Genomic DNA, 14447 nt, shown 5'->3' on the forward strand with positions numbered 1-14447 from the left:
AAAAGGAACGTACCCGCCCTTGTTCATGTTCTGTTTTTATACATATAGTTGTTTCCTGTACTGTCCAGTGTATTTATTTTTGTTCAACTTGTATTGTACTAAATGTTTTGATGCAAGCAACACTGTATGGACAAAAGATTTTGGATACTGTACTATAACATTTATATGTGCTTTTTAAAAATCTCATTCCAGATTTGCTGTTATAATAACCTCCACTCTTCTGGGAAGATGTTCCACCAGATTTCGGAGTGTGCTTGTAGAGATGTGTGCTCATTCAGCCATTAGGGTGTTAGTAAACTCAGGTACTGATGTAGGTGAGGAGTTCTGGGATGCAGTCAGCATTCCAATTTATCCCAGAGGTGCTCAATAAGGTGAGATCAGATCTCTATAGCAGGCCACTTAACATCTTTCATTCCATCCAATATACACCATATCTTCATGGCTGGTTGTGTGAAGAAGGACAATGTCATGCTGAAACAAGTTTGGGTCTCGAGTTAAAGTGAAGGGAAAATTTTATGCTACCATCCTATACAATTTTATATAACTCGGTTATTATGGTAACAGTTTAAGGAAAAACCACATACAGCTTGAAAGGTACGGTGACCAAATGCTTTTTTCCAGTGTACTTCATCCTGCATTAAATGTGTGCATAGATAGATTTAAAAGTATCAAAATACTTACACATTGATACATAACCCAATTTAGTCAAGGATGAAAAAAGAATTTGTGACAAGAAAGTGACGTTTATTAAAGACTTCCCTCTCAGGGGAGTGTGTAACATTTCTATTGCACAAAAACCTCTCTCAAAATTCCATCTATAATTTCAGGGGAGATGAAAACTAGGAAACACCACCAGTCAGAGCTGTGATGTATGTGAGGAAATTGAGAAAGCTTTTCATGCAAAAGCAGCTATTAACAGATATAAAAACTGCACAATAAATTAGAATAGAGTGGAGTTTTATAATACATGTCAGAAAGAATGAAAATGATATAACTAATCAAAGACAGAAGTAAGGCATTTTAAGCACGATCAAATGCAATTCATAAGCAAGTACTTGTACAAAGCGATCCACCAAACATTATCTTCAGACAATATTACCAAAATGTCCACAATAGGCCTCAGTGGGGAAAACTGGTAATGATTTTAAAGGTCCGTGTTCTACATCACATAGCTGTACTTCATCACTCCATGTGTACGTTTCCTCCTCATTACATTATTACGTGGTAAAACTATTTTTTTGAGATTATGTTTGTTGTATTGCTCAAGTACCAGGAACGGACACTCGACGTAACGCTGGTCCCATAGACACACCCGAAATGCCATTGTAAAACAACCAATCAGGACAAAGTACTGTTCATCAACCCCTGAGATAAAGTGCCAGTCTGAGGATGTGTGATTCGCACTTCTTTACAGGAGTGTTTTACTGAGCATAGGAATAAATCAATGTGGGAAAAAAATAGACAAATACAAGAAAAGTAACATTCAATATAAGAATCAAACTTAAATACTCCATGCATATTTACAGAGATAGGGTGCGGTCCATAAGCAGAAGCCTAATAACCGTAGGGATGACAAGTATAATAATTGTTTCACTAAATCCAATTCATTTCAAGCTTCAAACGCACTGTCTAGTTAAAACCTTGTCCCTTCACTCAGATCAATTCCAGATGAACTAAAAGAAGCCCATTTAAGACTACAAGTCTGAGTTGACTAATGAAAGCTAGTTTGATTGTCTTTGGTTTACTTTAATTATTCATTAAAATCCAACCGTAGGTCATGTCATAATTCATCCAAATAGTCACATGATTACAGAGGCGCTGATATCTATCCAGGCGTTCCTAAAATGTTTCCTGAAATGGACATTGTGAATGTGTTAGTCAAAAGCCTTAATTGCCCTACATTTGTAAATTGAAGATATAGGGAAATGCTCTTATTTAGGATAGTGAGATGTAAATGAAAGGAGCCTGGTTTATACTCGACACATGATTTCATTTGTGTGCAGAAGTAGTGGTTATGCGAGTGGCGGCGTTGTTCATACACCTGGTGTGTATGTTGTGCGGATATGGATGATTTAAAAGCAAAACTCGTTTGATGGGACGTCTGAGCCATAACACCTACGTCCTTCAGGTCAGACTGTATAATATATAGTGATTTTACCCAAAAGTTCTACTGTTGTTATTATGATTACTCTCATGGGCTGCATCTCTAAACCAAAAAAATATTCTGATTTAGTAATCTAGAAAATTCCTGAACCAGAGTTTTACGGTAGGTTCGACGTTTTTAAAATCCAACCTGTTTTTGTTTGTACGCAATAACCACACTAAAGTACACAAAGTGTATGATTTGTGATGTTTTGTAAAGGCAGATACACGGGGTAATATTTGCTTATTTTTATTGCTGAACTACGCTAGTGCAGCACATCATTATAAAGACAAACACTAACATAAAATGAAGCTTACATATAATTTTAACCATGATGCGTCTGAATGTCACTCCCAGTAACATTTCAATTTATTAGCGGACAATTTTTTTAATTGCTCCCCATCTGAGGTCATGACGCCGAGTTTTGGAATGCCTGGTTTAGACAGAGATTTACATTTTGTTTACTCCTTGTTAATGCTAAATTGGAGATACCTGAGCATAGGTGTGGGTCTTTTCTTTCCGATAAATCTGACAAAACGTGAATAAAAATGTTTCACCCAGCAGAACAGCCAATTTACCAAAGGGAAAGTACTGTGAAATATGAAAAGACACACATTTACTCCTAGGAGTGATTACTTTCTTTTTGCACCTGCGTTATGAACGTCTACATAGAAAACAATTCGGTGATGCGGTCTGATTTGCTGAAAAAAAATTTATGGAGCAGCTGTTAATTTTTTAGGCTTTTAATCTTTTCTGCTGCTTGTCTCATTTCTGTTAGAAATGTTGGCACCTCTGCAGAGGTTTTAATTATGTTTTAGTAATGCTTTAAACCTAATCTAACATTTCTGCTCCAGATACAAATCTACCAGTTACTGTGTGTTATTATGCTTTAACATATTGTTCACTGGAGTTTACGATAAACAGAATTGCTATTGGTATAAACAACAGCACAAAACACCTCAGTACAAAGTGGGACTCAGACATAACGATAAAGATCATGGCTCCAGACTGCAGCCATGTTGCAGTATTACATGATGTCATTTATAGAGAAAAAAAGGACATTAACACCTCCTGTCTTCTATTCCGTTCAATTCAGATTTGAAGAAGTGTAGAGATCGATTAGATGAGTGCGCTAAATAAAAACCTTCACAATTTCTATCTTCGCCTTGACACTTATCTTCTCGTTCGTTGCTGTACTTGTGTACTTGTACGGCGTGCAATCCAAGGCTCAGGCCTCAGATAGATTCCTTAGAAATAAAGTAAAACAGCATTCTAATACTTAGCCAGATGCTCTTGTGGCTAATCAGCAGCTGAGGGCAAACAGTAAGAGGCTCAGCAATCAGGAGTGAAACAATATAAGACTCTAATTGGGGACATAATCTGGCCTGCCAGTTCTTTTTGTTGTCTGAATTTTACTTGCTTTCTTTCTCGGAATCAGTCCTAGAAGTTTTGTTGCCGGCGCTTCTTGGCATCCATGGCATCGAGAATAGGCTGCCGCTTTGCCGTGTAACGCTGCCGAAGCTCCTCGATTTCGCGCTCCATCATGGGGTCCAGAGCACTGAGGCGCATCTGTAGCTCCTCGAAGTCGAGATTTTTCAGCTGCACATACAAATACATGCGATGAGCATGCAGAAAAACGGAAACCCAAATCTAATAGCAAATATCAGTGATTATTGGTGATGAGGGATCATTAATCAATGTAAAACAAAATGCTGACAAAAAACGTATATTTTGTTAGATATACAACATAAAAACAAGTACCACAGGATCTTCTGCTGAACACGACGACATTGATGAGGCATGACAAACATGATGTGGATTTCCATGACTTATTAATATCTCGCACTATATGGACAAAAGTATTGGTACACCTGACCTTCCCTACTAAATGTGGTTCTTCTCCAAACTGTTCACACAAAGTTGGAGGTACACAACTGCATAGGACGTCTTTGAATGCTGTAGCATTACAAACATGTTCCAGCATGGCAATGCCCCTGTGTACAAAGCGAGCTCCATGAAGATATGCTTTACATGGGATGGAGTGAACGATCCTGAGTGGTCTGCTATAGAGCGCTGATCTCAACCCTACTGAACACCTTTGGGATGAACTGGAACACTGACTGCACCCCAGGTCTCCTCACCTCACCTACATCAGTACTTGACTTTACTAAAACCCTTGTGGCTGATGAACACAAATGTCCACATACACACTACAAAATCTAGTGGAACATCTTCCCAGAAGAGTTGAGACAATTATAAGGGCAAATTGGGTCTAAATGTGGAATGCGATGCTCAAAATGCAAATACCATACTTATGACCAGGTGTCCGCAAACTTTTGGCAATATAACGTATATTGCAAAACAGACAAATAGTGTATAGAACATCAGTTGGTACTTAGCCTAAATCCAAGAGAAATTTTAAATTATAAAAATACGAATTTAACATGGATCTCAGGTTTCTGTGATGTTAATGCTAAAATAATATTTATCACAGTTGAGTTTCAGGCTTTGGGATATGGTAGGTTAGTGGTGTAGATAGATTTCTGAAAGGTCATGAGTTAAAGTCACCATCTTGCCACTGCTGGACCCTAATACAAGGCCCTAACCCTGCTCATTTGTATAAAAAAGATCATTGCTCTTACAAAAAAAATAAAATAAAACTATTTTTACTTACAAAATCAAAGTCTCCATCCTGTGGTACTTTCCAGTTGTCTGGAAAAGCTGTTTTGGGCATATGGTAAGGGTCATGCTGGTTGTGATTGTAACCCTCTTGTTGTGCTTTGTTTGAATCCTGCTTGTCAAAGTAATCCATAAAAGATGGGCGCTGGCCTTGCGGCACTGTCGGGTTTCCTATTGTCCCAAAAAAATAATAAATTGGCACATTTTATAACAAGAAATAAACAGCACGTCAAACTGTAAATCTTTCCTGAACGTTTAACACCTACTCCTCATTGAGCCCACATCTTCATCATCATCTTCATCATCACTGTTGATGACCATGGTGCCCAGGTCTGATTCCAGCATGGTGCTACCATGCTCAATCATGGTCTGAGCGCCGTCGCTCATAGTGCCTGATGCTCTCATGGTGCCGGCGCTTTCTGAGCCAGACTTCACCATGGTGTGAGAATCCACCTCTACCTCCTCCTCCTGAAAGACACATAAACATGGGTACAAACACAGACCTAAACCAGGGTATAAACTGTGAAAGTATTACAAGAAATAGAAAGGACTACATAAAACACAAAACCTACAGAGTTTTCATCCTCCTCTTCCAGCTCACGTTGCTGCTCTTGTTGTCTCTTTGCCTTCATCTCCATCGCTTCTGTGATCAGGTCCCTCAGAATGGCCACCGGTTTAGCACTTGTTATAAAGGGGTGCTAGAAAATCACACCAAATAAATAAATAAAAAAGAATTAAATTAAGATTCAAAGACTATAAGTAGCTTTTAAAGAATCTTATGAGAGATGTTCACAGGTTCGTCTTTGCTCAGAAACAAAACGAGCATTTCACAGTAAGGACATTGAATTGTAGTAATAAATTGTGTTAATGGGATGTAATTATGATGCACTAATTTAAAGTTGGTGATCTGACAGCATTCTGAATCAATCTGTCTGATATAATTTTATAAAGTAAGGACACAGTTTGCTTTCACTTGATGTGTGAAAGCAAACTCTCCCCACTGCAGGCTCAGAATAAGTGATTCTGTGAACTGATCACACCACTTCCTGTTTTATTTCACAGACACTGGGCTAAAAATGTTAGTGCTCTGCATCTGATGATGTGTCAAACAAAATTAAAGAAACATTACAAACTAATCTCAATCATACTATTTACTTCAAAAGACAGATGTGTGACTGATCCAGGGTTCGGAAGAGGGTGATGACACCCACCGCAAACAAGGCCTACCTTTTAAATGGGCCTATATAAACCAGGAGTGTCCAATCTTTTCCACAAAGGGCTTGTGTGGGTGCAGGATTTCATTACAACCAAGCAAGTCTACAGCAAATTCTACCTGTTTAAATCTAATGATTTCTATTTTCAATGATTTTCAGGTGTGGCTCTTGATTAGTTGGAATGAAACCCTGCATCTACACCGGCCCCTATGTGCAAAAGATTGGACACCGCTGATATAAACCCTTCCATATTTACTATAAGTGATATTCCTGTATCCATTACTCTGAATCATTAAAAGCAATAAATTGTTTTCTGAAGAATCATGACAAGGGCAGAGATCCACCTAAACTATTAAATTAATCTTTTACCTTTTTCTTTTTAAATATTATACTGCATTACTAATGACACTAGAAAGCTAAATGAATTTCAAGCACTGACCTACAGCCATCAAATATATGTTATAGTCTCAGACTTTGCTGTGTGTAGTTATTAAGCTAGCAAAAAGCAGAATAGTTTGTAGCATGGCAGCATTTAGGATGTGGAAAACATTTTAACCCAATTAGAAATAATAAATATATTGGGCTTCATTTTAACGAGAGCATGTCTGACTGTTTATTACACACCTGTAAGAGCTGGGTAGCTGTGGCTCTCTGCTCTGGGTTCTTCACTAAACATTTCTTCACAAAGTCTGTAAATTCGTCACTCCACAGCTCGGGTTTCCGGAATGTTGGTGGCGGATTTGTTGGAATCATAAAAATCGCCTAAAAACAAACAAACAAAAAGATAATACGGTTTCTCACAGTCTTTTGTTATTGGACTAAATCATCAAAATGTATTTCACTCACTCTCATTGGATGAATGTCTGCATAAGGAGGTTTGCCCTCCGCCATTTCTATAGATGTGATGCCCAAAGACCAGATATCTGCCACGCAATTATAGCCAATCTCCTGAATCACCTCTGGAGCCATCCAGAACGGCGTGCCAATCACAGTGTTCCTCTTCGCCATCGTGTCCTTCAGCAGAAAAAATGAACACAGCTGTGAGAAATCACTGATCACATTCACATGGCTGTAATACAGCGGATATATTTCATAAATCTGGTATAATTGGTTAAAAAACGATGTACAGTAAGCTGTCCAGCCACTCCGAAGTCTGCCAGTTTGGCGTGTCCTTCAGTGTTAAGAAGAATATTTCCAGCTTTGATGTCTCTGTGGATCTTTCGCATGAAGTGCAAATACTCAAGACCTTTCAATGTGGATTTAAGGATCGTCGCAATCTCTTCTTCTGTGAGCTGGAATAAAATAAATAATTTATCCCTGACATTCAAACAAAAGTGCTATACATCTCTTTCTTTAAACCAGCATTTATTCAACTTACTGTTTTGTTACGCAAGCGGATAATATCGGATACGGAGCCGGCGCCACAGTACTCCATTACGATCCACAGGTCTGTGTTTTTAAAATAACTGCCATAGTACTTCACTACATAGGGACTGGAAAGAGAGACAACCAATTTACTGATTATTATTAATTACACTTTTTGAGTAAGTCTTTACACAAGCCTTATATTGGAGGTCGGCCAATTAATCAGCACCAATAGCTGATTGTTTGAACTATCGGCAACTATGGAAAAGCTATAGTTTTTCCGGCTTTCGGTCCGCTGCCATTACGAGAGCAGCCACTAGAGGCGAATCACTGATGACGTGCTGTTTGTTTTTACATGCAAGACTGCGTGCTGCATGGCGAGCGTTTTTTTCTTCTTTTTTTCAATCGGCAAGTACGATCGACCCTAGCTATTGGTAAAATCGGTCGACCCCTAATTATCATGGACCAGACTGGTGCCTAGAATAGCTTTAATAACCTGCAGTGTGGGCCATGGAGAGAGGAGGCAGGTTCGGTGTCACTGGACATGTGAGCCGTCGTAATCATCTGGATTTCATATTCAGTGGGACGGAGATGTGTGTGTATTTTGCATGTGGAGTTCTAAACTTGCCGGCAAAAAACACAGGATTTCTTTTATCTGTCAAATGTATTATGTGCAGTATTGCTAAAAAGTGGCTGCAAGGTAGGCGAATGCGGTTGCTTTGTTAAAAAAACTGGTGTCAATGCGGTTTTTTTTTTTTGCTCACAGTGAAGTTTTCATAAATGTCAGACTGAAATCATGTGCTTTTCTAACTCATGACTAAGCTGTTTCACAAACTGGGGGAAACAAGATAATCAAACATGGAAGAACAAACAGCCAGTGAACACGTGATAGTGAATGAAAACCTAGTTATATAGGTAAAAATAAACAAAAAACAACAACACGGCAACAAAAGTCTAAGACATAACCAGTACGCAACTTTTGTACATCACCATCACACCTATATGTGATTTCTGAAAGGCCCATTATTATAAGCTCCACTCTTCTGCAGATATTTATTTATTATTTATTTTATTTTAGGGCATGGCTGTGGGGATTTGTGTTCATTTACACGTGGATGGATGAGACTAGGGCTATTGATTATTTTAGTGATCGTATATTCTAACGATCATTCCATTGAATAATCGAGCAATCGTATTAATACTCAAAAGTATTAGATAAAGAGTACATTTCTTTTAAAAGAGCAATGCTAAATATACAAGAGAAAATAATGCAGGTCTCTTAAAATAAACATTTATATTACTTCAAAATGCAAATACAACTCTATAAATAAAAATAAATGTTATATTACAGTAACTGCACTTAACGGTGTGTTACTTTGAAATGATCCCAAACTTTGTAAACTTGTTTTCTTTGGCCTGAATCTTCTCCTCACCCCTCACTGTTTTCTCCCAATTCCTCCATTTCCCGTTCTGCAGTGTCTTATGTGTTTACCTTCGTTTAGCGGGTGGTGCATCAGTAATAAAGGTCCGTGGGGAAACACAGTGCACCAGATGTAGTTAAATGGACTAAACGAAGCATTCAAATCATTTGCCTCTATGCTTTTTTTGTATTCTAATTTCTCGAGTTACTTGAATTGTTTCAGCCCTTGATGAGACCAGACCCTGATGTTGAATAATGCTGGCATTCTGATACATTTTTAAGCCTCTTTACTTCCAGTAGCTACATACATTCACTAATACAATGTGTGGTAACTATCTTGGGAAGATCCACGTGGGAAGTTTGATTGTTAAGAGCCGGGTGTCCGTATACTTTTGGCCACATGTACGTTAATGTATAATAATATACTAATAGTGGAGAGGGCCTTTGATGCTGAGCTGCATCAATGCCTTTTAATCATTAACATACTGCCTGTGTTTGTTTTCTAGAGAAATTGCACTACACCATTACCTGTCACATTGCTGCATAATGGAGATCTCCTTGATGATCTCTTGCAGGTCCGACTCCACAGGAACCTGCTTAATGGCCACCACTTGGCCTGATTCTTTATGGATTGCTTTGAAAACACTTCCATAGGACCTGAATGCAAGTGCCAACAAGTGTTTTTAGAATAGATTTCAGACACCTGCACAATCACTAGGAAATGAATAAAAATGTCACTTTACCCTTCACCCAGCTTTTCGAGGACGTCAAAGACTTCCTCTGGTTGTTTGGTGAGACTGTCTTCACTAAGCTTCTTCAGTTTACTGTCAGGACACAGGCAGAAGTTCAGACATGCCACTTCATGTAAGAGTGCTTACAAATTATTATTAGTGCTATGAAGACAGGCGACTGGTTTTATAAAAACTATACATTCAATATTATGTTTTAGTTTTTGCAAAAAAAAAAAAAAAAAAAGTATTCAATGAGGAAATGTATTTAAAGTTATAACAAAAATTAAGTAACAATTTGGCCTGTAAGTAAAACATTGATAGTAAAATACTAAAGCAAGACACTACATACAATCATTACAATATAAAATATCTATGCCATTATGAATTTCACATCACTATAAACATCTTTACATTATGCATATAAATGTGTCCTTATGATGTATAAATTGTCCTGTATATCAGACATTTATGTTGCTCAATAACATGTAAATTAGCATGTATATACATATAAATATACATATACTATGATATACACATTATACATATAAATTTGTTATGTTATACACATAAATATCTCTCAATGATATATAATCTGACATGTACCTCATGTTATACGTATGAAAGTGCTATTAGAATATACATCAACACAACAATCTATGCACCACTAAGGCTGAAGCAGAAGCATTATGCATTTGGCAATAAAATAAGCAAATTACTTGCATGGCAGATTAAAAAGGAAGATTCTGATCAAATATCCATTCTATTAAAGTGGAAGATGGTGTTTGCTTAGAAGATTCAAAGGATTTTCTTTAGAATTAAAAAAATATGATCAAGCTTTGTATAAAAGTGATTTTGATATTGAAAATGCTGACAGTGACATAAAAAAGACTGCCTCTTCCCAGGATTGACACAATAGACAAAGATCTTCTTGATGCTGGAATATCTAAGGAGGTGGTACTCAAAATCTTTACAGGATAATAAGATGCCTTGACCAGACGGATTCCCAATTGAATATTTGGCAGCAGTTTGTAGAAAATGACTGACCCCTCTCACTAACATGATTAAGGAAGCACTAGATAGCCAAGTGTTACCGTACTCACTGTAGATGGCGACAATAATGTTGCTAAAACCAAGCAAGGAAAAGATACAAAAATGTGGTTCTTATAGACCTCTCAGTTTGCTGAATTCTGACTATAAAATCTAAAATAATTGCTATACGACTAGAGAATGTCAAATTAATTCGTCAAAAATAGACAAGGAGCAGATAATGTTCGATCAATGTTCCATGTAATAAATGCTGCAGGAAAACGAGAACATCCCATGGTGATTTTATTTATGGATGCCAAGAAGACATTCAACAGAATAGAACCAGGTTTTCTGTTATCCCCCTTGAGAGCTATGAACTTTAGAAAATCTTTATTTAATACAACAAAACACTTTAATGCAGCTAAGGCTCAGATTTTGACTAATGGAGTTTAATCAGACGCCTTCCCGCACTATAGGGGATGTAGACAAGGATGCCTGAGCTCACCTGGATTATTCACTATTGCTATAGAAACACTAGCTATTGCCATTCGCTCAAATCCATTAATTACTGGAATAACATTTGGAACGAACACAAACTTTCTGCGGATAATCTCCTAATATTCATAACTAACCCAATGAAACCTTTTTTTCCCCCCTATTTCAGTGTCACAATGAATATGGTGCAGTATCAGGTTATAAATTAAAAACTTTCTTTCGGCTTCCTCCGTTAGGGGTCGCCACAGCGGATCCTCCGCATGTTTGAGTTGGCACATGTTTTTACGCTGGATGCCCTTCCCAAAGCAACCCTCCCCATTTATCCGGGCTTGGGACCGGCCCTAAGAGTGGCTGGGGTTGGTTCCCTGACCGGGGATCGAACCCGGGCCGCAGCAGTGAGAGCACCGCATCCTAACCACTAGACCACCAGGAAACCTATATCAGGTTATAAATTAAATTACTCAAAAAACCTTTCCAATTAACGTATCAGACAACGACGCCAGAATTCTTTCTGGTTCCCTAAAATGGTGCTCCGGTGAATTTAGGCATTAATATTAGTAGCTCTTTTGATAAAGAATATAAAGAAAACTATGTTAAACTGTTAAACCAAATAAACTGTCATTAATTGGAGGAATCATTAGCGTAAAAGTGAATATTTACAATATTTACTTATTTCATCGTATTCCTTTTAAAATTCCGAAGTAAAATTCATTTATGTAGCATAAGCAACCCCAAGGGTTAATCTAATTGCACTTCAAGCCCCATATTCTAAAGGTGGGCTGAATCTTCCAAATTTCAGATGTTACTACCTCGCTTCTTAATTTCACCCACTGTGGATACGGTGACATTAAAAGAACACTGATGTGAGATGGGTCTCAATGGAGCAATACGAAATGAAAACTACTCTAATTTCGAGCACAAGGAAGACGCTTTCAAAGATTGCAAAAAACAATTCTTTAGATACCTTTGGTGCATGGCAGGAATCACATACGCTTCTAATCTTAAAACACATTGTTACTAGTGAACACACTTCTTGACAATAATCCTAATATAAAAAAAGTCCTACTGCTGACAGAATTTTACAAAGTTAGATTAAAAAAAGGAATAAAAGCAGTCAGTGACTTCTATGTGAACGCTATATTTGCTAGCTTCTTTCAACTGTCTGAACTATTTGGCTTGCCTAAGCATAACTATTTTAAGTATTTACAAATAAGAGATTGGATCAAAAGTCAATCAATCGGATCATTCCCAAACATATCTGAAAAATCCCCTATTGAAAATCAATTGATTGATACTTGACATACTTCTGCAAAAGGTTTTACATCTATATACTTTATTCTTATTTATAATCTCCCAACCGACCAAAAATATCTAATAAAACAAAAATGAGAATCGGATTCGGAATGTTCCTATGACGATAGAGACTGGGGTCTGCTCCTAGAAAAGTCACAAACTGTACTGGTATCTAATAATCACAGACAAATTTGATACAACATTTTACACAGAACATATACATAACTGGGACTCTTCTTCACATGCTCTGGAGCGGTCTAATATCAGACTTTTTTTAAGGGAAGTACGTAATAGCGATAATCTCCGAAATATCATAAGCATATTGACTTTGATCCTAAAGTTTGGATATTGGGTGATGTTGGCTCTCTTCTAAGCACTTCAGCAAAAAAAAAAAAAAATTATACTTAAAAATCTGAAACTCAGAAAGACACTGGATTAATGAACTAGTGTCCTATAGAACTCCTGAAAAAACATTAGATAGTGTTGGGCAAAAACCTGCAAACCTTGACTGTATTTGTTCCCCTATCTTACCAGTGTTCAGAGTATGTTGACTAATATTCACAAATTTACTGTGTGGGTGGGTGGGTGTTTTTATTTATTTTATTTATTTATTTATTATTTTTTTAAACAAGGGGGGTGTAAGCGGGACCAAATGTTCAGGAATGTTAGGAATAACATCCCTAAAAATTGTCATACATTTATATATATCTATATCTATATCTATATATATATATATATAGAGAGAGAGAGAGAGAGAGAGAGAGAGAGAGAGAGAGATACATACATATATATACATACATACAAAATCACAACATACATAAACGTATGTCATCGTGTGGTACATGCAAACGTCATGATGTATTAATTGTCCTGTAACCCCAATGACTTAAATGAAAAAATATATTACAATATACATATAAATGTCATAATAACATACATCTCGATTTATATGCCATTACCTTATACATATAAAATAATGTCATAAGTCATACATTTGTGTGTGTGCAAGTATGTTGATGTCAGTTTCCTTTTCAATAACACAACAGCTCGAGCTTTAAACCACACAGTTTTCCCCTATACTCAGAACCTGTTCTCTGTTTCTAAATATCCCATGTTCACATTTATCATTAGCTTTTATTGAGAGATAGAAATGGACATTACAGAGGAAATCACCTGAAATCCTGATTCATGATAAACCAGAGCTTGCGGTTTTCTCAACTGGACAAATAAAAAACGAATTCCTATACAGACTTTCCTCTTGAGGTTTATAGTGAAATATATATCTGGAAAGTCTGTTCAGGAATTCATTTTTTATTTTATTTATATACACCCTTATATATAAACCCTATCCCTTTATTACGCTTTCAGTCGCACGTCTTCAGCCTAATTTATCAATAATTTAAAAAGAGAGGAAAATCAACAAACGGCTAAAGAGTAGGATACAGAGTATGATATTTATTTTAACAATTAATTAAAAAAAATCACTGTATACAACTGCATTGTCGCTTGTAAGTGTAATTAACTAAAGGCAGTGTTGATACTGCTGTCGCGTCCCTCTGCTGTGACTCCATGTACACAGACCAGCTCGAACTAGCGCTAGCATGCTAAACCACTAGACATTCACCAAACTGACTAAAAACACTACAACATCAACTCAGTTAGTTAGTTGCTTAGTTATTCTTATATGCTAAACATATATATTAATGGCTATTATTAATGCTATGTGTACCCTGGTTAGCTTATATTTAGCTTGTTTCCTAACAGCGCGACCGGAACATAGCCGCTGTTAGCAGTTAGCATTTCAGAAGATAATAGCTCTTACTTTTTAGGCACCGGCTGCTCCATGTCGATGAGGGAAAGAAAACTCCAAAGACTGAATAAATAAACCTCCTTAACAATTATAATATCTACCCCTCTAGCGGAAATACTCCGAAATCATGGCTTGTTACTTCTTTCCTGTACTTCCGGTCGCCTCTCAGTTCACCGCCATTCCTAAAAGCGGTGTTAACCCACAGCACGGGTCACCATTACACACTACAGCATAAAAGTCTCCGAGGCGCAAATATTTAATGCCATTTCGT

The 14447-nt window shown here is 37.1% G+C and overlaps 1 protein-coding gene across 1 annotated transcript; it reads right to left on the minus strand.

The window, feature by feature from the left end:
* Positions 1-723: 723 nt before the first annotated feature.
* stk3 (serine/threonine kinase 3 (STE20 homolog, yeast)) lies at positions 724-14390 on the minus strand. Its single transcript, XM_046835011.1, has 11 exons — positions 14189-14390; positions 9565-9645; positions 9350-9478; positions 7415-7529; positions 7164-7328; positions 6883-7050; positions 6661-6798; positions 5395-5520; positions 5089-5290; positions 4818-4993; positions 724-3742 (listed from the first exon to the last, which is right to left on the minus strand). The coding sequence occupies exons 1-11, from the start codon at positions 14209-14211 to the stop codon at positions 3584-3586; spliced, it is 1482 nt and encodes a 493-aa protein (XP_046690967.1). The 5' UTR covers positions 14212-14390; the 3' UTR covers positions 724-3583.
* Between the last annotated feature and the right edge of the window lie 57 nt (positions 14391-14447).

Source organism: Silurus meridionalis, chromosome 22, assembly GCF_014805685.1.
Source record: "Silurus meridionalis isolate SWU-2019-XX chromosome 22, ASM1480568v1, whole genome shotgun sequence".
NCBI lineage: Eukaryota > Metazoa > Chordata > Actinopteri > Siluriformes > Siluridae > Silurus > Silurus meridionalis.